Raw genomic sequence first — 26,622 nt, forward strand, 5'->3', positions numbered from 1 at the left:
TGTTCCTGTCAGGATTAAAGGCAAAGTGAGTAAGAATAAGGAACCTTGGTTCTCTAGGGATATTGGAACTCTGATAAAGAAGAACAGAGAGATGTATGACACGTATAGGAAACAGGGAGCAAATAAGGTACTTGAGGAGTATAAAAAGTGCAAAAAACACTTAAGAAAGAAATCAGGAGGGCTAAAAGAAGACATGAGGTAGCTTTGGCAGTCAAGGTGAAGGATAATCCAAACAGTTTCTGCAGGTACATTAAGAGCAAAAGGATAATGAGGGATAAAATTGGTCCTCTTGAAGATCAGAGTGGTCAGCTATGTATGGAACCAACAGAAATAGGGGAGATCTTAAATGGGTTTTTTGCATCTGTATTTTCTAAGGAAACTGGCATGGAATCAATGGAAATGAGGCAAACAAATAGTGAGGTCATGGACCCTATACAGATTGAAGAGGAGGAGGTGCTTGCTATCTTGAGGCAAATCAGAGTAGATAAATCTCCAGGACCTGACAGGGTATTCACTCGGACCTTGAAGGAGACTAGAGTTGAAATTGCATGGGCCCTGGCAGATATATTTAAAATGTCAGTATCCATGAGTGAGTTGTTGGAAGATAACTCATGTCGTTCCGTTGTTTAAAAAAGGCTCAAAAAGTAATCCGGGAAAATATAGGCTGGTAAGTTTGACGTCTGTAGTTGGTAAATTATTGGAAGGAGTACTAAGAGGTAGGATCTATGTGTGTTTGGATCAACAGGGTCTTATTAGGGAGAGTCAACATGGCTTTGTGCATGGTAGGTCATGTTTAATAAATCTATTAGAGTTTTTCGAGGAGGTTACCAGGAAAGTAGATGAAGGGAAGGCAGTGGATATTGTCTACATGGACTTCAGTAAGGCCTTTGACAAGGTCCCGCATGGGAGGTTAGTTAGGAAGATCCAGTCACTAGGTATACATGGTGAGGTAGTAAATTGGATTAGACATTGGCTCAATGGGAGAAGTCAGAGAGTGGTAGTGGAGGATTGCTTCTCTGAGTGGGGGCCTGTAACTAGTGGTGTGCCACAGGGATCAGTGCTGGGTCCATTGTTATTTGTCATCTATATCAATGATCTGTATGATAATGTGGTAAATTGGATCAGCAAATTTGCTGATGATACAAAGATTGGAGGTGTAGTGGACAGTGAGGAAAGTTTTCAAAGCTTGCAGAAGGATCTGGACCAGCTGGAAAAATGGGCTGAAAAATTGCAGATGGAGTTTAATACAGACAAGTGTGAGGCATTGCACTTTGGAAGGATGAACCAAGGTAGAACATACAAGGTAAATGGTAGGGCACTGAGGAGTGCAGAAGAACAGAGGGATCCAGGAATACGGATACAAAATTCCCTAAAAGTGGTGTCACAGGTAGATAGGGTAGTAAAGAGAGCTTTTGGTACATTGGCCTTTATAAATCAAAGTATTGAATACAGTATAAGAGTTGGAATGTTATGGTGAGGTTGTATAAGGCATTGGTGAGGCCAAATTTGGAGTATTGTGTACAGTTTTGGTCACCAAATTACAGGAAGGATATTAATAAGGTTGAAAGAGTGCAGAGAAGGATGTTGCCGGGACTTGAGAAACTGAGTTACAGAGAAAGGTTGAATAGGTTAGGACTTTATTCCCTGGAGAGTAGAAGAATGAGGGGAGACTTGATAGAGGTATATGATGGGTATAGATAGAGTGAAAGCAAGCAGGCTTTTTCCACTGAGGCTAGGGGAGAAAAAAAACCAGAGGACATGGGTTAAGGGTGAAGGGGGAAAAGTTTAAAGGGAACATGGGGGGGGGGTTCTTCACACAGAGTGTTGGGAGTGTGGAATGAGCTGCCAGGTGAAGTCATAAATGCGGGCTGACTTTTAACATATAAGAAAAACACAGCTGAGAGGTGTATGGAGGGATATGGGCAAGGTGCAGGTCAATGGGACTGAGCAGAAAAACGGTTCAGCACAGCCAAGTAGGACCAAAAGGTCTGTTTCTGTGCTGTAATGTTCTAAGGTTCTATTTGTCCAGGATTCCCTAAAGGTTAACTTTCAGGTTGAGTTGGTAGTAAGGAAGGCAAATGCAATGTTAGCATTCATTTTGAATGACTAGAATATAAGATCAAGGATGTGATGCTGAGGCTTTCTAAGGCATTGCTCAGACTGCACTTTGAGAATTGTGAGCAGTTTTGGGCCCAATATCTTAGAAGAAGCATGGCATTGGAGAGGGTTTAGAGGAGGTTCACAATAATTCCAGGAGTGAAAGGGTTAATGTATGAGGAGCATTTGATGCCTCTGGGCCTGTACTTGCTGAAGTTTAGAAGAATGATGGGGATCTCATTGAAACCTATTGAATATTGAATATTGACCTAGTTAGAATGGATGTGGAGAGGATGGTTCCTATAGTGGGCGGGTCTAGGATCAGAGAGCACAGCCACACAGTAGAGGGACATCCATTTAAACAGAGTTGAGAAGGAATTTATCTAGCCAGAAGGTGGTGAATTTGTGGAATTCTTATTTAAAGCAGAGGTTGACTGGTTCTTGATTAGTCAGGGTGTCAGAGGTAATGGAGAGAAGGCAGGAGAATGGGATTGTGAGGGTAATAAATCAGCCAAGATGGAATTGGTGGAGTAGACTCAATGGGTTGAGTGGCCTAATTTTGCTCCTATGTCTTATGATCTTGCATTGGGCCCAGTGAATTTTGGCTCAATTAAGTGGCTGCCCCAATTAGCTGAAGTTTCATGGAAACTTCATTAAAAAAAGACAAACTGCCATTTAAATAAGTAATAAAATATGTATTTAAATGAAATACAGAACAAATTAGAACACTAACCAACACTACTGGTGGTTGTCCATTATGTCCAACAATGACAGGAAACCTATACAGAAGAGTTTCAAATTGGAAAAGCTATTACAATGGGGCAGTTTCAGTTTCTCAGCCTCTGAAGTCTGGGTCCAGTGGTGCAAGTAGACATCAAAACTGGGGTCTTCCTTGGTTTCCATTGGATGACTGTGATTTTGTCTGAGACTTGTCATGCCCTTCACTATCCGTTGAGGGTTGTAGAACTGACTTCCTGTCCATTGGATCTCACAGTAGATCCCATCTGCCCCATCCGCCAGAGCTGACTTCACATTTTAGGACAGGCACATCCCTATCTCACAAGGGTATGAGAGCCATTGGCTACCCTCATGTCATTTAGATCACCTGTCAAAGCATTGTACTTAGGTGTGGCCACTGTTGCATGTAGTCAGCTTACTTTGAGCCACAGATGACAGCTGAATGTTAGTTGGGGACCAAAGGTAACATTCAAGATTGTTGATACCTTCAAGCTCTTCATTGTTCCAAACTTGTGAAATCATTTTTTTTTCACTCTCGGCCATTTCTGGCATTTCTGAATCTGAATGCTTGAAATCACAGTGTGCAGAGCAGTTCTAAATTGTCTACTGCTTTTTTCTCGCCAACCATCAGTGACAAATACTGGCATTCGGCGCTATTTAAAAGTGCTCGCTCTAACCACAGCGTAAAGTCTAATAGCCACATGACGTGACACTAGTTAGTAAATGTTCAGCAAACCTCCTGCCCCAACTAAGCACGAAATAGTCTCAAATAAGCAAAGGGAACCTCGGCTATTTTTTCAATTTGTGGCTGTCCCAATTAACCGATGGCCCAATGAACTAGGTTCCTTTATTTGGCTGTTCCTATTACAGTAATCTGCTCCGCACCTGCCTTAGCTCAAAATCAGGTTTATTATCACCGGCATATGTCATGAAATTTGTACTGTTTGCGGCAGCAGTACAATGCAATACATAATAATAGAGGGGAAAAACATGAATTAGAATAAAGTAGCTTATCTGCTACTCAATTCTTCAACTTTGCTTTTGTTACCTCCAAATCATCTAATGGCCTCCTTTATTCCACATCATTCTGTAAATTTAGAGCATTCAATCTCTGCCTTCATTTGTCCCATCCCTCCTATGTTCGTTAACTTTTGCAAATACACAGTTCTTGCAAAGCTTCCATCGTGAAAATATTATACTGATTTTCAAGTCCCTCCTTGGCCTTGTCCCAACCAGTCGCTGACAGCTTTTTCATCCTCTGATATCTCTGTCTGTCCATTTCTGACATTGACAGCTCATAATATTGTTCTATCATAGGGCTTCTATGGCCCTACATTCTGCAATACCAATCCTAAACAACTCCACTATTTTATTTTTATTCATTAAGAATTCTTCAAAACTTCTTTCATCAAATGTCTGGTCAAATACACTATATGAATAGGTATTACATTTACCTGGTAAGATTCCAGTTAAATAGGTATGATATTTTCCTAAATTAAAGTTAATGTAATTTAGGATTATAATCTGTCCAGTGGCTGCAATACTCAAAAGGAAATACAGAGAAAACTAGGCAAACAGGCCCAAGGGAAAATCTTAAAGGCATTTTGAGGAAAATGAGGGGCAATGAAACAGTTAGAACTGATGAATACAGGCTGAAAGAGAATAAATACAAATGGTTCTGATGCAGGGGTTCCCAACCTGGGGTCCACGGACTCCTCAGTTCACAGTAGGGGTTCATGGCATACAAAAAGTTGGGAAACCCTGTTCTAATGGCAAGCTAATGGAAAGGAATGAAATCTGACTTCGTAAGATTTGCTGAAAGAGATGGATGTTAGTCCAGTGAAGTTGCTCAGCAACTTCAGGACCATGACTGGAAAATACTTACAAGACTTCATGATGAATGACCATATTTTCTAAAGCAATTCTGAAGTGCAAGGAGCTAAAGATGGTGCCAGAGGTTTTGCTGACCTGGGAGACTTCTTCCAGTTCATCTATGAAATAGTTTAATTTCTCCTCTTCAACATCTTCTCTTTCCTTTTCAAGGTGACTAGGGTCCTGTTGGAGTCCGTGATCTATAGCTGCACCCAAACTGCTGTTCTTCACGGTGGTGGGTTCTCACTCTCAGAGCACGCCAAGCAGCCTAGCATTTTCGACATTTCCAGGAGTGGCCAGGAAGATGTGTGCCTTCGCGATGCTGCCCCGTGACAACCTGATTCCTCGCCAGCGTCGCTGAACCGTGGAAGATTGTAACATTGAGACGGCAGTGTACTCTGCTGTCGAAATAAGCAACTCTGCAGATCGTAACATCAAAACAGTGAGCTGTTGGACTCCTCCCCTCTCACTGTGGCGGGAGTGATACCCTCGTTAGTGAGAGAGAGAGAGCCTGTGAGATGTCAAAGTGTTGTGATGGACACTAGCGTTTTTGATAGTCTCTAGATCATGGTCTCTGGTGGGGGGGGGGGTTTGTTATTGTTTGTGTGGTGGGTAGTGGGGGAGGGCTGATGCTTTTGCTGCTGCTCGTGCATGGGAGGTGGAGAGCTTTGGGTTCTAATGTTTTCTGCCATTTATTCTTTGGAGTTTTTCTTCTGTTTTGTGGATGTCTGCAAAGAGTAAGGATATCGGGTTACATACTGTGTACATTCTCTGATATTAAATTGAACCATTGACATACAATAAAGTAGCCGGGATGAAAAAGATAGTTGCACAATGTAGGAAAGCAAAGCTTTTGGATGATTAGAAGTTGATGTGCAATTGCAAATTGAATATACATTTGATTAACAGGGATCTGGTATAACAGCATGGCAGTTTGTTCAGACACTGTAGGAATGTTATAAGATTCTGAGCACAATTGCCTCAGAGCATTGTGAAAAGTTTGAAGTGTTTGATCTGATGCAGTTTCTGTGTTCTTCCATATTTGCTTCCAACAACCTTCTCTGACCTTTTCCATTCCCTTCTCTCTCCCTCTCTCCTCCCTAACCTCAATATTCTCTCATGTTCAAAACACTTGGATCTCCTGAACTTGCAGTTCTGTTAAGTTAGTTGCATCAAAAGTCCATCCAAAGTTATTGTAACTAATTTGTTTCCAACCTGATACTTGGCATTTTTTCTCTCTCAGTTGCAGCATCATATAAAAATAACATTAAAACCACCTAACGTGAGCTGGTTAATTGGATCCGAAATTGACTTGGAGATAGAAATCAGACAGTAATGTGCAAAGATGCTGTATTGATTGGAAGTCTGGTATGTGAATGTAAATGTATGTGAAAATAAAAACTTTAACCAATTTTGATTTATCCTTTATATATTGCATAAAATTACAAAATTATATATCTCAACTGCACAGGCTGTCTTGTTCCTCCCACGGCTTATCCAGATCAGGGTGGAAAAAATCATATTGCCAATGCTACCAATACAACCAGACAAGTAATAAAGAAATTAAGTTACTTTCATTGATATATACACTTACATAAGTTTAATATGAACAGGTCTGTAGATGTGAGGAAAGCAATTCTGATGGAAAAAGTCACCACCTCTAATGTTCTCTAAAGGTAGCTGCTGAACTACATGATATTTCAAGGAGTTAGTCATCTTTATTTGGAATTAATCTCGCCTCCAGCAGTTGCGGTCGTCAGCTATGTTCACGTGTAGGTCACCAGCCTCAATGACTATCGTCCAGTAGTACTTACATCCACAGCACTTGCTTTGAGATGTTAAAATGTATCAACTCCTGCCTGAGAAGCAACTCGGATCTGCTCCAGTTTGCCTACCTGAGCAACAGACCCACAGCAGATGCCACCTCATTGCCTCTTCACACAACCCTGGAACATCTGGACAGCAAAAATGCAAACATCAGGATGCTCTGCTGGTTTAAAGATGGCGCTGGTGAATCTCAGCGACTTCTGGCTGGTGGCTAACGAAACAAGAAAATGAACTAAATACTTTGTTGCTCTCTCTTTCCAAAAAATGATCATTGCAATTGTCTGTAACTTCCCTTTGGACTTGGAGTCAATTCATTATGGCAGAAGAGGGGTGATTAGAGGTGGCAGGTCTGTCGCCAAGAGTGAGGAAGACCCATGGTTCGATCAATTTAAGTGCTGGGCCAAATCAGAAAGGTCGTGTACAGGCCGAATCGAGGTGGTGAGCTCCAGTCTACGGAGTTTATCTAGGCGACTGAACCCAATGTTTGGAGGACTTAAGTGCTGGGTTAGATTGAAAAGGTCAGGGAGTTGGGGCCCAAGGTAAGTGTGGGGCCACTTTAGCTCACTGCTCCGTGACATTTACTCGGCTCTGCACTGAACTAAGGGTCTGTGGACAAGCTCTCTTTGTGGAGTTCAGTTCAGAATGCTATTCATTAGCATTTATTGTTTGCATGATTTGTTGTTTTGTTTTCTTTTCTCCCTGCGCATTGGTCTTTTTTTGTGTTTTTTTTGTGTTTCTTTGTTTCATTTAAAGTATGTACACATTATACAATCTTGAGATTCATTTATTCGGTGATCTCAAGGTTGTCTAATGTCCATACTTTGATAATAAATGTACTTTGAACTCTTTATCAAACACAGTTCAGCATTCAATACTATCATCTCCTCAAAACCAATCAATAAGCTTCCAAGCTTTGGCCTAGCTACCTTCTTGTGCAATTGAATCCTTGATTTCCACACTTGCAGACACCAGTCAGATTGGATTAGCAATGACATCTCCTCCACGGTCTCCATGCACACAGGTGCACCACAAAGGATGCATGCTCGACTGAGACCCCTGCTCTACTCGCTTTACACAGCTCCGATGCCATTGTCAAGTTTGCTGATGACACCACTGTCACAGGCTGAATCAAAGGTGGCCATGAATCAGCATATAGGAGGGAGATTGAGAATCTGGCTGAGTGGTCCCATAACAACAACCTCTTGCTCAACCTCAGCAAGACCAAGGAGCTGATTATTGACTCCAGGAAGAGGAGAACAGGTGTCCGTGAGACAGTCCTCATTGGAGGATTAGAGATGGAGAGAGTTGGCAACTTTAAATTTCTAGATGTTATTATTTTGGAGGATCTATCCTTACTTCCTTAGGAGCTTGTGGAGATTTGGTATGACATCTAAAACCTTGACAAACTTCTATAGATGGGTGGTAGAGAATATATTGACTGGCTGCAAAATGGCCTGGAATGGAAACACCAATGCCCTTGAATGTAAAATCCTGCAACTAGTGGATACTGCTCAGTCCATCATGGGTAAAGCCCTCCCCACCATTGAGCCCATCTACATGAAGCGCTGTTGCACAAAAGCAGCATCCGTCATCAAGAACCCCCACCACCCGGGACATGCTCTTTTCTTGCTTTTCTTGCATTAGGAAGAAGGTACAGGAGCCTCAGGGACATATACCAACAGGTTCAGGAACAGTTACGACCCCCTCAACCATCAGGCTCTTGAACTAAAGTGGATAAATTCCAGTCAAGATAGCACCAGCAAGCAACAATTCCTCAGGCGACGTCACCCAGATGGTCCACAAAACTGTTTATTTCACTTCTTGTACATCATCTTATCTTGCAGTTCTAGGACTGTTAGAGCCTACAGTATACAGTTTGGAAATAGATTGGGTGATCTAGTACTCTGCTGTCTCTGAGAACATACCAGGAACTGAGTGCAGTCCTCATGATGAAGCTTAGAGACAGGGCACAACTGTTTTGCCGATTAAAGCGTTCATTAATCGCCAATTAAAATGTTGAGGAAGATTGAAGTATTGAGGTGAATGCCGAAGGCGAGCGAGTGTTCAGCACTAACTACTTGCCTCTTGAAGCTGCTGGATAAGAGGTCTTTGTGTGACCATCACTCACTGCTGCCTGATGAGGTCTCTGCGTGTGACGGCCTCCTCTCCCTTGCTGCTCTGCCTCGAGTGGTTTCCCTCTCCTAGTGGCTAGGAGGATATTAGTGCAGTTTTGTGATTTATGGGTTGGACTGGACTCTTTTCAGCTTTATGTCTTTTATATTCTGTGTTTTCACCCGTTCTCTCGTTACCTTCTGAGCAATTTAATTTTGGTCGGATGTTGTAAATTATTTTTGTGTGGAGGAATTGGGTTTGACGTTCTCACAGTTTGTATTGTTTTTTGTGGGGGGAGTAATGGGGGTGGAGTTTGATGTTCTTATTGCTGTTGCGTGATGTAATTTGGGGCGATTTGTGTTTTTGTGCCGGGGATTTGATGTTTCTCTTTGGACGACTTCTGTGGTTTTCTTTGTTTTGTGGCTATTTGGAGAAGATTCATCTCAGAGTTGTATACTACATACTTTGATTAAAAAATTATCTTTGAACTTCACTTGCCCCACAATCGATGCACTCACTTTTAATGACTCTTCTTCTCACGTGCTTACCTACTTACTATTATTTATTTCTTTTTGTATTTGAACAGTTTGCTGTCTTTTGTGCAATGGTTGAATGTCCAAGTTGGCACAGTCTTTTGTTGATTCTATTATGGTTGTTAGACTATTATCAACTTATTAGGATGCCCACAGGACAGTGAATCTTAGAGTTGGATACGGTGAGATATATGTAATTTGTTAATTAATTTACTTTGAACTTTGACGAGCTCGCGTCATTTCTGACTGACCATCATCAGGGAAGTTTGACTGCTTCTCTCTCTGTCTCAAGCGCTGAAAGACGTCTGGAATGTTTCTAACACCTCGTTTTATCTGAGATTTTGTCCAGATTGTTGACGTGTAGTCCGGTTGTCACTTGAGGCGAACGTCGCTCGGTTTTATTTCTCGACCCCACCACGAGCGACGGCCCGGGGAGCAGCACGTGCCGACCACCCGGACCCCGCGCGCCGGCCCACGTGACCTCGCCCTTTCCAGCGGCTCCCGACGCCGCGCGGCCGCGGGCCAATCAGAGCGGCCGCCTCCCGGCGTCGACGTCGCGCGCGCGCGCGCGGGCGGGCGGCGCTGAGAGAATGGGAGGAGGGGAGGGGGGGGATGGGGGAGCCGGGGGGAGGGCGCGTTCCGGGCATGAGCGCAGCGGAAAGATGGCGGGCGCCGAGGTTGATGCGGACGTTAGGAAGCTGATGGGCAACCTGCGGCAGCTGGGCAACGAGCTGCGGGAGCTCGGCGTGTCCGTGCAGTCGTCCGGGGATTACTGCCAGCGCTTCTGCCAGGTGAATGGCTGGGGCGGGCGGGCGGGCGTGAGGGAGGGTGGGAGGAGGGCCTTGGTGCCTTTAATTAGCGGAGCCTCCCTCCTGCTGTATAAATATGTGTGGCGGTGGGGGGGGGGGGCGGGTAGCGGCTAGTGGCATCGCCGCGCTCTTTGTTAATTGCGCCGGGCATTTTTCAACCCAGGGCTTATGAATCTCCTCCAGGAGCTGTGCTGCTTTCCTCACAGATCTCTTTGTTTTTTTCTTCTTTCGCTCTCCTCTTCCCCCTCCTTTCCTCACTCTTCCCACCCCCCCCTTGCGGCGCCGGCGTGTTTTCGCTGCGCAATCTCTTAATAATAAACGAAGGAGGCTGCGAGCCGAGAGGGAGGGGGCAGGGATTGGCGCTAGCCATTATAATCAACACAGCTGATTACAAACTGGACTCCCACATCCCCACTCCTCTCCTCTGACTTGGTCCTCTTCTCGCCATCGTCTGTGTTTGTGTTTTTAACATCACTGTAGAGAATGTGGGAAATGGTCTTGGGGTTCACCAGTAACTGTATTAACTCTTCCCCATCTCCCCTCCTTTCCCTGATTTAGTTTCAAGTCTGAAACCAGCTCTTGAATTGAGGCAGGTGCTTTATTTGGGGTGTTCCGTCATTTTGTTCGCTTTGCCCAAGTTTTGGAGAAAAAAAGTTTAGTCTGACCTCGAGTGTTTCAGTACGCGCATCTGTGCATTGTTTGAGAGAGTGGAACTTGCAACTTGAGGCCTTGTATACCTTTTGGAATATGTGTACAATTAAAATCTGACAGTTGAACCGATAAAGACAAGTACTTAGCAGAGCTCCTGTTTTATTAGGGAATAAAATACGCAGATAATGTAATCTGAATTTAAAATAGAAGATGCATGAAATAATCAGGTAACATTTAGAAAGATACAGTTTAAATTTCAGGTCATCATCTCGTCAAGACGTTTATGTCAGTTCTGAAGAGGGTCTTTGGCCTGAAACGTTAACTCTGCCTGTTCTACAGAGTATTTAAAGCATTTTGTTTTCCTTTGACGTTTTGCTTTGATTCTTTGTTAGGTACATCTTCAGTTTAGTCAGTGCCCTTTTGCACTAGGGTAGTGAACTGATACCGTCATTGTCTTGGGTCGTCTTTTAGGCATAAGAATAACTTGTTTCCATTCTATTTTTGTGGTATGAGACCAAACTGAGAATGGTAGACTCCTTCACGAATGGGAGGGTGACGATAGGGTGGGTGGGCAGCTGGTGAAGTAAGGAGCTCCTGTTATTTACAGCAGAACTTCCAGGGCCTTGAGGTCTTGCTGAGGCTGAGTGCCTGTTCCTCATGACTTTGAGAGTTTATGGACCAGAGGTTTCCGATACTGAAGGGAAGGTTAACTTTTTGAGCACATCTTGGCATTCTCTTATCCGTTCATCTGGTGATCTGACCTGTTGCAGTTCAGAAAGTATCTGCGGCAGGAATGCCAGTGATATGTTCTGTTCAGTGCTGCCGTCCGAGAGGGACTGGGACCTCTGGGGAGATGTTTACAAATTCAGAAAAAAACATGATCTATGAGTAATGGATAGAGCTTTGTAGAACTGTACTATATTGCCCATCAACGTGAGAGTTGTTGATTCTCTGCTAGCCAGCTGTTTTGCAGATAATTAACTTTTTGGATGAAGTTTATTTGTGTAATGTTTATTAATGTTTAATGAAACAGAATTTGTTCTGACAAATGATAATTGTGTCCTTGATGTGCAGATGGGTTTTTAAATGAACTGTACAAATAAATGCCTGGTGATTTGTGCATATTTTAATTTTCAAGCCTTGGTTTATTTTTAGAGCACATCTGATGTATAGAAATTGTGTAACCAGATGATCAATAAACAATTTTCCTTGTAGGACTATTTAATAAATTTCAGCCACCTAACAAATGGATTAAATGCACGTTTGATTTCAATATTCTCTTACCATATACATCTGACAGCTAGTGCCATCCCTGCTCATGGATTATTTTCTCTTAATTTTTTACCATTATTCAAACCAATTTTATTTATTTGAGGAAAAGCAAGCTGGCAGTATTTGATGGAGGAAGAGTGATGAGATTCATTTTGGTGTTGGCTGTACCATAATTTTGCTTAATGATTATGTGCTGTGTTGCCATATAGTACTACGCTATGATAGCAGTCATAGATGATCAAATTATTTGTAGGTTTTGAGGCAAAGTCAGGAATGAAGAATAAAATCTGAAACACCAAGAAAAGCCCTTGCAATGAAGGAAAAACCTGACTAAATTTTGGTGATTATAATCAAATACCTACTTTAAAAATAAGAAACTATGCCTCAAGACATCATTAAAAACCTTTGAACTCAGTGGCATTTGACATATTCATTCGTTACAGCAAACGGTCCTGACGCTGTCTTCCCATTCAGTGTAACGTAATTTTTGTTATGCTTTTGTATTTGTTTCCCAATGATTGAATCAGCTTTAGTGGTAAAAGGAAACATTAAACATTTATATCAGTCAGCAATTTATTGCACAGAATGAAAGTAGAACTATGGATTTGCCTTCATGTTGGATGATATTACCCAGAATTGTTTCCATTTAGTTTGTGATGCACTATTTTTGTGCATCAACAGGCTCCACTGCTCCTACTGGTTTACAATAAAAATGCTGTTCTCCAAATGTTATAAATAACTGGCAAGAGAGTCATAGAACACTACTGCACAGAAACAGGTCTTTTGGCCCATCTAGTCTGTTCTGCATCATTAATCTGCCTGGGCTTATCAACCTGCACCCAGTCAAAGCCCTCCATACCCTATCATCTATGTACTTACGGAAATTTCTCTTAAATGTTGAAATCGACTTCACATTCATCTCATGCACTGGCAGCTTGTTCCACACTGTCACCCATCTGAGTGAAGAAGTTGCCCCTTGTGCTCCCCTTAAACATTTCAACTTTCACCCTTAACCTATAACCTCTAATTGCAGTCTCACCCAACCCAGTGGAAAAGGCATTTACCCTATTTACACTGCCTCTGTCAAATCTCCCCTTGATCTTCAATGTTCTCGGGAATAAATTCCTACAGCCTGTTCAACCTTTCTCTATAACTCATGTCCTCAGGTCCTGACAACATCCCTGTAAATTTTCTCTGCACCCTTTCAATCTTATTAACATCTTACATGTAGGTAGGTGACCAAAACTGCACGCAGTACTCCAAATTGGGTCCCACCAACATCTCATACAATTTCAACATAACATCCTAACTCCTGTACTCAGTATATTGACTTATGAAGGCCAATGTGCCAAAAATTTATTTACGACCCATGGTGCTACTTTCAAGAAATTATGGATCTGTATTGCCAGATTACTCTGTTCTACCACACTCCCCAGTACCCTACCACTCACTATGTAACACCTACCCAGGTTAGTCCTCAAATGTGCAACACCTCACACTTGTCTGCATTAAATTCTATCTGCCATTTTTCCAGCTGGTTCAGATCCCACTGCAAGCTCTGATAGTCTTCCTCACTGTCCGCTACACCCCCAATCTTTTTATTAATATCAAGATAGTGGATATAACATAATACTGCTACACAATTATTGGGATTACATTGTTAATGGATAACATAATTATTTATTCAGTTAATACAAAGGTAATAAACTTCCCAAAAATGTTCCAAGTACAAATGTAGAATACATTTAAAAAAAAGATTAACATATCCAAAAAGAAAAAATACCCCCCCCCCAAAAAAACTAATCTAAACATACTAACCAAAAAACTATGTAAAGAAAATAACATGGTCTGTTTATAACATCAAAAAAAAAGAAAGGACCATTAGTGTCATCAACTCCGAACCTCCCTGCAATCCACAAATTTGCTGATCCAGTTAACCACATTATGATACAAATCGTTGATATAGATGACAAATAACAACAGACCCAGCACCAATCCCTGTGGCACACCTCTTGTCACAGGCCTCCAGTCAGAGAGGCAACTGCCTACTACCACTGTCTGGCTTGTCCTTTGAAGCCAATTACTAATCCAGTTTGCCACCTCATCTTGAATGCCAAGGGACTGAACCTTTTTGACCAGTCTCCCAGGTGGGACCTTGTTAAAGGCATTGCTGATGTCCATGAAGACAACATCCACTGCCTTGCCTTTTCTGTTAACTTCTTCAACAAACTGTAAGGTTGGTGAGAAATGACCTACCACACACAACGCCATTTTCACTATCCCTAATCACTCCCTGTCTATCCAAATACATTATCAGTTTCCTTGGAATACCTTCCAATAACTTTCCTGCTACTGATGTCAGGCTCATTGGCCTATACTTTCCTGGTTTATTTTTTGAGCCTTTCTTAAACCACGGAGCAACATTAGGTGTTCTCCAGTCCTCTAGCAACTTGCCTGTGGATAAGGATGATATCAATATCTCTGCTAGGACCCCTTCAGTTTTTGCACTTTCCTCCCACAGGGTTCAAGGGAACACCTTGTTAGGCCCTGGGGATTGATCTATCCTAATTTGTCTCAAGACAGCAAGCCCCACCTCTTCTGTAATCTGTATAGGGGACATGACCTCACTGTTGGTATTTCCTCACATTTATAGACTCTGTCCGTTTCCCAGGTAAAAACAGATGCAAAAAATCCATGTAATATCTGCCCCATCTCTTTTGGCTCCAGTCTGATCTTCAGAGGACCAATTTTGTTCCTTGGCATCCCTTTCCTTTTAAAATGACTTTTAACTTTTTTTTAAAGGAAGAGTTTTACATTCTAATTTATTTTCCATTTCTTGAGCTTTGCTGCTTTGTTTGATGATGCCATTAGTGAAAGTGATATGTTGTCTCGGACTTCAGTGGATGCCTAATGGATATTCTTGTATGCATTTGCTTGTGCTGAGCTGACTGTTTACTCTCTTTCAGATTGATCAAGGGTGTGCTGGTATTGCCATACACTAATAAAGTTTCCTCTACCCTGCCAAGATACAGTTACCTTTATCACTAATCCTTTTAGGTTGAGACAGATTTTTAATACAGTTAATGGACTAGTATTTATCTTTAAATAGTTTGTGGTTATTCATATAATGCATGCAATAGTTGTGGCATTTTAAATGTAGGTCTTCCATGTAGGACATTCTCCAAAGGTAGAACAAAATTAAACAAAAACATCATTAGATTCTTGATTGGTCTTGAAGAGATAAGAAGAGAAGGCAGGAAATCGGTGCTGAAATAGTGGAATAGACTAGATGGACCAAATAGCCTAATTCTCCTCCTACAGTGGTGCTAGCAAGTTTGTGAACCCTGTAGAATTTTCTCTATTTCTGCAAAAATATGACCTAAAACATGATAAGTTCTTCATGCAAACCCTAAAACTAGGTAAAGAGAACCTATTAAATAAATTATACAAAAAAGTTACACTTGTTCATTAATTTATTGAGAAAAATTATCGAAAAGTATGGGAACCTTTATTTTCAGTAACTGGTGTGACGACCCCCTCCCCCCCCCCCCCCCCCCCAGCACAGTAATAACTTCAACCAAACATTTCCAGAAACTGTTGATCAGTCCTGAACATCAGCTTTGAGGAAATTTAGGCCATTTCTCCTTACAAAACTGCATCAACTCTGGGATGTTCGTGTGCTTCCTTGCATGAACTACTTGCTTCAGGTTGTTCTACAACATTTCTATTGGACTAAGGTCAGGATTTTGACTCAACCGTTCCTAAACATGAGTTTTCTTCGTTTTAAACCATTCTGTTGCAGATTTACTCTTCTCTTTTGGATTATTGTCTTGTTGCATTATCCAACTTCTACTAAGCTTCAGGTGATGGGCTGCTACCCTGGCATTTTCCTGTAAATTGCTTTGATACAAGCTTGAATTCCTTGTTTCCTCAATGATTGCAAGCTGTCCAGCACTTGAGGCAGCAAAGCAGCTCCAAACGATGATGCTCCTTCCACTGTGCTTCACAGTTGGAAAGAGGTTTTGGTGTTGGTGTGCAGTGCCATTGTTTCCTCCAAACATAGTAATGAGCATTTCTCCAAAAAGTTCAACTTTTGTCTCATCTGTTCACAGACCATTGTCCCAGAAGCATTGTAAAACATCCAGGTGGTCTTTTGCAAACTTGAAATGTGTGGCAATGTTTTTTTTTGGAGAGCAGTGGTGTCCTTCCACGAACACCATTCAGTGTTTTTCTTATAATGAACGCATGAACAGAAACTTCAGCAAGTTCTAGAGATTTCTGCAGGTCTTTTGCTGTTACCCTTGGGCTCTTTTTCACCTCTTTCAACATTGCACATGGTGTGATCTTAGCAGGATGCCCACTTGGAGGGAGAGTTTCCCTGAGTTTCCTGCATCTGTAGACTGTTTCTCTTGCTGTGGAATGATGAACGCTCAGGTCTTTAGAAATGCTGGTGTAGCCTTTTCCAGCTTCATGCATCTCTACAATTCTTCTAAGGTCCTCTGAAAGTTGTTTTGATCGAGGTATGGTGCGTGTGAACAGATCTTTCTTAAGAATAGCAGTCTCTATTAGTAACCTGATTTTGCGTGTCTTTTTTATAGGGCAGAGCACCTCTGCAACCCACCCACACCTCCAATCTCATCTCATTGATGGGAAAACCTTACTCCAAATAGCAGTTTGCATTTAATTATACATTATTATCATATGTTTCCATTTTAACTATAGACTATGGAATACTTCTGTTGTTTTATGCTACATGATAAAAGTTTCAGACTCTTAACAAACTAATAAAATTATGGTTTTAGCCTTAAGTAACTTAACAAATAACAACAGTGATGATAGCACTGTGTGAGCTTTGCTAATTACAAAAAACATCAAAAAAAAAGTGAACATCCCCTACACCCTCTCCCCGTTTCTGACCGACATTTCCTCCTTTAAATGGTTTGGATTACTTTTACATTAAATCAAATTTCTTTATAGTTTTGCCCTATCTTTGTAACTTCTAGTTCAGCAGTTGTTCTAAGTTAAAAACAAATGGCTGTAAGAGATTAGCAGGTCAAAGCAGTATCTGTGGAGGCAGAGGAATGGCCCATGTTTTGGATTGAGTCTGTGGTGACCCACTTTCTGCGCAGGCGAACCGGCTCACAAATAGCCAGCGCGCGGGGGGAGACTTTGGTAATGTACCTCTGACGTCATTTCCGCCTGGAGAGGGCGGGCGCTAGGGCGCTGCGAAGTTTAAATAAACTAGTCTCAAAACGATTTACCGACTGCGTGTCTTAATTTCAGCACTGTGTGTAGCACGTCGCTACTTTGGTGACCCCAACAGTCCAAATGTGATTTGGACCAAAGGTGACTGCCTCTTCATCTGTTCACGCAGTTTTGCTAAAACTGCTGATTTTCTGGATGCTGCGACCACGCGTGTGGTTTAGCCAAGCAGAAGCCCAGTTCCAGATTCGGCAGATATCTTCTGATTCCATGTGTTACTATCACATGGTGAGCGCCCTTGTCCAGGAGACGGCCGCCCAGGTTGCGGATTTCATACAGTCGCCCCCGGAAGAAGGCAAATATGAAGCATTCAAAGCGCTGCTCATTGGGACCTTTGGCCTCTCATGGCATGAGCGGGGTGCCCGCCTGCTTCACCTGGATGGTTTGGGAGGCAGACTGCCATCAGCATTGATGAACGAGATGCTGGCCCTGGCTGATGGACACAAGCCCTGCCTCATGTTCGAGCAAGCGTTCCTGGATCAACTGCCCAAGGACATACATCTGCTGGCCGACGCAGATTTCAGCGACCCCCGGAAGGTGGCGGCCCGGGCAGACGTGCTGTGGAAAGCCAAGAGGGAGAGTGTGGCGTCTGTCGGTCAGATTACCAGGCCACGTGCCCAACAGCGGACCAGACCAGGCCTGGCAGGGGGGCGCACACAACACAGAGGCAGGAGTGAGGAGGCCAGTGAACAGTGGTGTTTCGACCACCAGCGGTGGGGCACAAAAGCCCGCCGTTGTCGCTTGCCCTGCAAGGGCCAGGGCCAGCAGCCGCTAATGACTATGGTGGCTGGCCACCAGGACAGCCTCTTGTACGTCTGGGACAAACAGTCGGGACGCCGCTTCTTGGTCGACACCGGAGCGGAAATCAGCGTCTTGCCCCCGACGAGGTACGACACCCGCAACAGGAAGCCAGCACCCACCCTGAGGGCCGCAAACAGCAGCACGATATGGACCTACGGCACCCGCACAGTGCAGCTGCAGTTTGGCGCCAGCCGGTTCACGTGGGACTTCACGCTGGCCGCGGTGGCCCAACCACTCCTGGGGGCGGACTTCTTGCAAGCTCACAGCCTACTGGTCGACTTGCAAGGGAAAAGACTGGTACATGCCAAGACTTTCCAGACGTCCTCCCTGGGTGAAGCCAAGTTGCCGGCCCCACACCTGGACTCCATCATGCTGTCGGACAACGAATTCACTAGAATTCCGGCGGACTTTCCATCAATTCTGGCACCACAGTTCACGGCAGCCATGCCCAGACATGGGGTACAGCACCATATCCCGACCCAGGGACCACCCCTCCACGCCCGTGCACGATGGCTCCTCCCCCCGGAAAAGCTCTGGCGAAGGAGGAGTTCAGGAGGATGGAGGAATTGGGGATTGTACGGAGGTCTGACAGCCCATGGGCCTCCCCCCTGCACATGGTGCCCAAAGCAGCTGGGAGTTGGAGACCATGCGGCGACTACCGCAGACTGAACGAGGCTACAACTCCAGACCGCTACCCTGTGCCATACATATAGGACTTTGCAGCAAACCTGCATGGGGCAAGAATATTTTCCAAAGTAGACCTCGTCTGGGGATACCATCAAATCCCGGTGCACCCTGAAGACTTCCCCCAAAATGGCACTCATCACCCCATTCGGCCTGTTCGAGTTCCTCCGAATGCCCTTAGGCCTGAAGAATGCCGCACAGACGTTCCAGCGGCTAATGGATGAGGTGGGACGCGACCTGGACTTTGCGTTCACCTATTTGGACGGCATCCTTATAGCCAGCAGTAGTCGCCAGGAGCATCTGTCCCACCTCCGCCAGCTCTACTCCCGCCTGAGTGATTTTGGCCTCACGATCAACCCGGCCAAATGCCAGTTCGGTCTGGATACCATCAACTTCCTGGGCCACAGGATTACCAAAGACGGGGCAACACCTCTGCCCACCAAGGTAGATGCGATCCACCACTTTGCTCGGCCCAACACGGTCAAAGGCCTACAGGAGTTTGTTGGTACGGTGAACTTCTACCACCGTTTTCTCCCCTCAGCAGCCCATATCATGTGCCCTTTGTACACCCTGATGTCGGGTAAAGGCAAGGACATTACTTGGGATGAGGAGGTCGTGGCTGCTTTTGTTAAAGCCAAGCAAGCCTTGGCAGATGTCGCGATGCAGGTGCACCCCAGAACGGACGTTCCGACCACACTCACGGTGGACACATCCGACACAGCAGTCGGTGGGGTGCTGGAGCAGCTCATTGAGGGGCGCTGGCAACCTTTGGCGTTCTTCAGCAAGCACCTACGACCACCCGAACTCAAGTACGGTGCTTTTGACCGGGAGCTGTTGGCACTGTATCTGGCAATCCAGCATTTCAGGTACTTCTTAGTTCACTGCGTTCACGGACCACAAACCGTTGACCTTCACGTTCACAAAGGTGTCCGATCACTGGTCGGCTCACCAGCAGCGACATCTGTCCTACATCTCCGAGTACACAACGGACATCCAGCATGTTTCGGGAAAGGACAACGCCATGGCGGACGCACTCTCCGGACCAGCTGTCCGGGCCCTGTCCCTGGGGGTGGACTATGCAGCACTGGCGGAGGCGCAGCAGGCAGACGACGAGATGCCCAGCTACTGGACTGAGTCTTGGGTTTGCAGCTGCAGGACTTTCTCGTAGGCCCAGGTGAGAGGACCCTCCTGTGCAATGTGGCTTCCGGCCAACCGGTACTTTGGCGAAAAGTTAATATTGTTGTAAGTTAGTTAAACATTTCTAATTTTTAGTGGTGTTTCACTGGCATCCAAATCTTCAACAGCCTTGACCCAAAGTTCAAGTTGTCTTTTCCATTGCCTACCTGCCTTTAAGGAAGAAGAAGAGAAACCTTCCTCTTTGACCCACTGGTGCTAATGTGTGGTTTGATGTCAGATTTTTGTTTGAGATTGCTTTGATGTTTGCATCATTAAAGATGCAAACAATGATTTGTTACTTGTTACATTCTTTACTTAATCACAGCTCTGTTGTAAAGCAAAATGCTACTGTAAATTGTGAAGATACTCAGTAGGGCAGGGCATCTGTGGAAAGAGAAACGTGTTTAGTTTTTTTAATTTAGCGATATAGCACAGTAATAGGCCCTTCTGGCCCACTAAGGCAACACCACCCAATTACACCTTTGTGACCAATTAACCTATTAACTAGTATGCCTGGATTGTGGGAGGAAACTCATGCAGTCACAGGGAGAATGTACAAACTCTACAGACAGTGGTGGAATTGAACCTGGGTCACTGGCATTGTAATAGCATTACACTAATGCAGTGTTTCCCAATCATTTCAGCCCAATGCCCCCCAGAGCATCTTCATACTTGCCAATGCCCCTCTTAAGCACGATATACTTTCCGACACCCCTATAGTGTAGAAACATGTCTATCATATGCTAACATGAGAAAATGGATTCTGCTTTAATTTTTTATTTGGCTTTAACCCTAATTTACACAGTACCTGTGAGCTGTACAGCAGCTTCGACATAATGTGATTCTTGAACGATGGATTTTAGCAAATGTTGAAAAATCTGGTTCAAGTCTGACAGCAAAAGCTTCAAATCCCCATCCATAACAATGTGCGCAGCTTGTTTTTTCTGAGTATGTGGTTCACTGTACTGAAACCTCTTTCAACAAGGTGGAAGGATGGAAATGCAATGAAGGGCAGTTTGGCTCTTCTCTAAAGACCAGCAAACTTCGTATGACAGTGCAGCCACATACCACAGAAGATGACATTTTTGAAAAGCATTTTTGCTGCTTCATCATTCTGAATTTTGATGATTTCTTCTTGCAAGCTTTCTTCCTGTTTTTCCACCTTGCAAAGAAATGTGTTAATTACCCAGTCCAGAATTTTCAGATCGTTCAAATCCTTGAATCAATTCTGAAAATCCTTCTTCAGAGACTGCAGGTGTAAGCAGTACTCTTGCAAACCACCGTCTGTGGAAGAGAGTGTTATATTTTTCATGCAGGGAAACTGTGAGAACATTCTTTTCATAATGTTTGGCTTATATATTTCCAATTTTCTGATAAAAGTGGACCTGCACTTTTTGCCTGGATTAAATTGAAATGTTCTCCCTGCAGTTTCATGTTTAGAGTGTTCATTTTGTCATACAGATCAGCAAGGTATGCCACATCTTGAATCTTGCTTGCCAAGCTCTTGTCGACTTTGAACAAAAATTCAACCAGTGTCTAAAAGGTCAAAGAAATGTTTTAAGCTGGAGCCTTTTAAAAGCCAATGCACTTCCGTGTGAAGAAGATTTTGCATAACTGGCAAAATAGTCTGCTATTTAATGGATGAGTTTTAATTTTGTTGATCGCAGATATTACAAGAATTATGCTTGAAAAATGTCACTGGCTGAGGTTTTTGGCTGCAAGATGTTGACGATGAATTACCCAATGGATTACAAACAGATTTGGAATTTCTTTTTTTCATAACTGCCACTAAACCAGCATGGTGACCTATCATGTTTGGTGTTCCATCTGTTGCACAAGAAATTATGTTCCTAATCGGAATACTTTAATCCTCAATATACATTTTGAGTTCATCGTAGACGGATTCTCTGTTGATATTTGTTTTTAACTTTTTACAAAAGAGAATCTCTTCATAAACTTTTCTGTTTTTGATAATGTGCATATTCCATTAACAGTGTTTTGTTGTCTTGCACAGTTGATTTAAGCAATTGTATCGCAAATTCTGTTTTATTTTGTAGCTCTGCATAGTTGATATTCATTGTCTTCACTCATTTTGTCAATGCGATGAGCTACAGAGTTATTACTCAGAGGAATTGATTTTAAAATACTTATCCATTTTGAGAGCAGTGATGAGCACTTCTGATACAGCAGGCATTATTAATCTTTCACCAATTGTATGAGATTTTCCACACTTTGCTATCAGTTTAGAAATGTTATAAGAAGCAATGAGACCACTATCAAGGTCATTTTGGCTTTCTTGGCAAATTACTCAAATGTACAATGCTTTTCAAATGCTTCTTTCATTTTCTGGAGCTGAGTACAGGCAGTCCCCAGGTTATGAATAAGTTCAGTTCCCGAGTCCGTTTTTAAGTCGGATTTGTACGTAAGTCGGAACAGGTACATCTGGTATTATTTAGCGTCAGTTAGTCAAATGTTTGTCTTAGTATATAGTATATACTTTATCTTTCTGTGCATATAAAACACTTAAACATATGTATTTCAATAATTACTAACCACTGTGTTGCTTAGTAATAATTGTAGTTTTCATCGGGGCAGGATCTTCCACATGCTCCATTATTCTCACTTTATCCTTTACCTGTATCCTTTAAAATTGTTCAGATCGTTGACCGACTGTAGCCTAATGCTTTTCCAATGACTGATGGCGTTTCACCTCTTTCCGATCGTTTTGTTATTTCCACTTCATTTTCAATCGCGATTGTTTTCCGTCAACGGAACAGATAACTGCAGATTCAGCAGCAGCCATGGGTCCTCTGCTCCCACGGGTCCTAAAGTCCACCTGCACTGCGACAGGTTAAATGGGACAAGTGGGGGCGGTGCTGACTGGAAAAGTTTGGGGGAGTCAGGGTGAATTTTGCTAAGAAATATTTAAGCCGAAGTTACACACTCAACACGGTTAATGGCAACAACTTAAAATGGCGGATGGCGTCGTGATCCGACTTAAAATGGCAGACGGTGTTCTCCTCCCTCTGTTCGTAAGTACGAGTTGTTCGTAAATCCAGTTATGTAACATTGTATTGATGTACTTTCTGTACTTTGTTCCTTCACAGGATTAGACTTCAAGGCTTCACCGCCTTCAGACTCAGAGATCATACTATATTTCCTTAATGCCTCCTTAGGACACTTAACTGCCCCCTTTGGGAATCACTGTGCTAATGGCTACACTACAATGCCACCGTTAATGCTTTAGTCTTTTGGGAATCTTGTTTGTTATTTTATTTGCTTTACCATCAATCATAAAGGCAAAGTCACCCTTTTTTATTATAATAAGTCACCATGTTAAAATTAAAAATGAAGCTGTTGGAAATGCTGTGCAAGTCATGCAGCATCTGTGAAGAGTGAAAGTTTCATCAGAACCTTTGCTCCATTGATGTTAAAATAATATATTCTGGGAGCCAACTCAAATGTTCCAATTACTGTTGAAAGAAATCCTTTAAGCAGATGATATATTAATCTGAGTATTTTAGGTAGCTCCGTGGTATTGAGGATGACCTGTTTTCTCTCTGACTGATGATTCACAGAGGTTACTGCAGGTGAGGCAGAAGGTGATGTCAAAACAGACTGTGGGTCTTCTTTATGGATGGGTGCCCATCTGCAACCAATGTACCCTAACAGCTCTTTCTGCATTTTAAACAGGGATTTCAAGAAGTATGAGGATGTTGGACTCTTCCAGGGTGATGTTGAGCACATCCTTAAATCTTTTTGTTTGCCCACTTTGTAATTTCTTTGATTACTGAAGTTGGAGTGACCTTGGTGTTGAAATGAAGCCGACAACAGTAATCAAAGAAATTACATAGTAGGCAAACAAAAAGATGAAAGGATGTGCTCAACTTTACCCTGGAAGAGTCCCTGTTTAAAATGCAGCAAGAGCTTTTAGGGTAGCATTAGTTATTTTGATTAGTTTCATTTCACCTGAAAGCTAATTGTCAGTGATTTTGGGGAGTACAGTTCATGTTCTGTGTATTATTTGTTTTACTTTTTATTGTTTGCACAGTTTTTGTTCAACACTGTTGTGTGGGGTTTTTATCTGTGGATTCTATTGTTTCTTTGTTTTGTGGCTGCCTGCAAGAAAATGAATCTCTGAGTGTTGGGCAATGATACTGTTTTGTTTGATGACAATCTTCACAAGGATTAGATTTGTTGTGGACCCATTGAATGGGATCATGGTTTATATGCCATCATAAACATAACATTGAAAAACTTTGGCATGGACTTATCGGGCACCACTGTATTAATTGTTGAAGAAAGTAATTAAATTGTTGCAGTACTTTATGTGGTGTATACTCCAGAATAAAATAAAAGTATTCTCTTTATACTTCAATGCAAATTAAATGAAGTTTTAGCCTCCTTTGACTGCTGATATATAGAACTGGATGAAAATGTAATAACATCATGTATTTAAGATTTTCTCTATTCAAGTGTTTTTATGTAAGAGCAACTCTTGAACTGAACAATTTACAGTTTTTAAAAAAATTCTGAACAATTAATATTTTGTTTAATTTATAGATGGAATGTATTCCAGTTTGTGCACTATACCAGTTGATCTGTATTCAGCTTTTGCTTTAGGACTTAGTGCTAAAGTTCTCAGCTAGAGTTGTAAGAAAGTTCCAAATAGAACGCAGGTCTTTTTGTTTGAAACAGTTAATGATCAATGTTTGTAGATCGCAAAGCAGGTTAAATGGATGTTGGGGGAAGTTTGTGAATTTTGCTTATGTGTCAGATAGTGTAATAATGCCATTTAGTATCACTGTGTTTTGTGCAAAATATCAACTTGGATTATACTGTGTTTGGCCAGCAGTTCTATGTGAAACAAAACATTTAAGTGCTGACAAGTTTGATGTGTCTGTTTGTCTGTGGAAGTCTGACCTTTTGGCCAACCTCTGCCTCATACAGTGGAGATTTTGCAATTGTGAGGAAGAAGTTGCATTGCAGTTTTAATGTCTTTTTAGTTTTTTTGTTTTAAGGTGATTTATTAGAATCAGCTTTAATATCACTGGCATTATGTCATGAAATTTTTCATTTTACGGAAGTAGTACATTGCTGTACTAAATTACAACAAGAAATGTATATAAAAATAAATAAGTAGTGCAAAAAGTAAGCAATAAAAATGTGAGTTAGTATACATAGGTTCATTGTTCATTTAGAAATCTGGTGGCGGAGGGGAAGAAGCTGTTCCTGAGTGTATTTCTTCAGGATTTAAAAATTTCAATTTAATTTCTAAATTTAAAAATTGCTGAAGTTTTAAAATGTTGGATGGCTTCAAAATTACTCAAACCTTAACACTTTTGTTAGATTGCAAAACAATACATGTGGATTTGCTGTCAAAAATTTTGAGGAACCTCAGATTGAGCTTTTCCTGATTTGATCTGTTATGTGAGAGACCTTAGCACTACACAAAGCCTCTGCTTCTAGATTACCTCAGCAGCATTGTCACCTTTCTAAATGTGGACAGAGTAAAAATGTGATGACAGCATGGTTTAGCAAGGATTGCAGGGAGTGAACCTCACTCAGTATAGTCCCATATGTATTTGCATATTTATCATATGTACACCCCTTCCTTCTTACATATTACATTCCCCATTCTAGTTCCCCTCTTACCTCTTATACTCACCTGCCTATCACCTCTCCCTAGTGTCCCTTCCTCTTTCACTTTCTCCCATGGTCCACTTGTTTTCCGCCTATTGTCTCCCAGCTTCTTAATTCATCCCCCTTCCCCACCTGGCTTCACCTATCACCTTCTAGCTTGTATTCCTTACCCCCCCCCCCCACCCTATTCTAGCTTCTTTTTCCTTCCTTTTCATTCCTTATGAAGTTTCTCGACCTGCCATGTCAACTATTTGTTCATTTTCATAGATGCTGCCTGACCTGTTGACTTCCTCCAGTATTTTGTATGTTATTCATTCTTGCACCCACCCGCTCACGCATAGAGACAGATTTCCAAACCCAAGACCAGCTGCCTCTGGAGTCCTTGGCCTCAGACTTGCAGACATTTGGCCCCAACCTCCAGTCCCTGCCTGGACTCTTAGACCTCAGGGCTCCAACTTCCACACATGCCAACCCAGGAACTTCAGCTTTCAGGCCTTGACCTTTGGACTCACCAACTTTGGTCTTCAGCCTTTGGTATCAACTGGAGGATTCATCATTCACAGGACTTTGAACTCCATCCTCATGCCTCCTGCCCACATAGATAACCAATCCTGGAACCTGCAGACCTCTGGGATCAATGGTCTTCATTCTTAGCGTTGCCTGGGAATGACTTTTATCTAACTCCCTCTCATCCCTGTTCCTAAACCCTAACCTGACCTCCAATTCACCATGCTGTGCCTAAAATTATCTCTGTGAACCTGAAAATAACAACCATGAATTTGATGCTTGGCGCCACCTTGATCCGGAACTTGCTGATTGGGTGTGGCAGTGCATAAATATGGTTGCTATTTCAGGTAAACTTGGGTTTTTGGCACCTCTTGGTGTTTGAGAAATTGGAGACAGGTTACTGTAAAATGAATGATTTAAATGTTCTTATGTATTTTGGAATATTGATGATGTGTCATAGAGGAATTGATAGAGTGTGATTGGAAGCTGATTTAGTAATTTTTATACATGAATGGAAAGACCGTGTATTAATCCTCATAATCAGTAACTTTTGCAGTTGGATGTGAGCAATGACTGCATTTGTTCTACATCTTATCATATTCATATCCAATGAATAATCTTAGGAAAATAAGCATTTC

At 42.5% G+C, this 26,622-nt stretch overlaps 1 protein-coding gene across 2 annotated transcripts in view; it reads left to right on the forward strand.

Annotated features, from left to right (window-relative positions):
* The first annotated feature begins 9,805 nt into the window (after positions 1–9,805).
* The window catches only part of LOC132403211 (zinc finger protein 292-like), a 201,388-nt gene continuing 184,571 nt past the window's right edge, over positions 9,806–26,622 (forward strand). The window contains exon 1 of one of the 2 annotated variants that reach the window (XM_059986593.1): positions 9,806–9,970. In XM_059986593.1, coding sequence (XP_059842576.1) covers positions 9,842–9,970 — 129 coding nt within the window. In that variant the 5' untranslated portion in view covers positions 9,806–9,841. The remainder of the gene's footprint in view (positions 9,971–26,622) is intronic. The other variant, XM_059986594.1, reaches the window with a different exon arrangement.

This window comes from Hypanus sabinus, chromosome 12, assembly GCF_030144855.1.
Source record: "Hypanus sabinus isolate sHypSab1 chromosome 12, sHypSab1.hap1, whole genome shotgun sequence".
Classification (NCBI taxonomy): domain Eukaryota; kingdom Metazoa; phylum Chordata; class Chondrichthyes; order Myliobatiformes; family Dasyatidae; genus Hypanus; species Hypanus sabinus.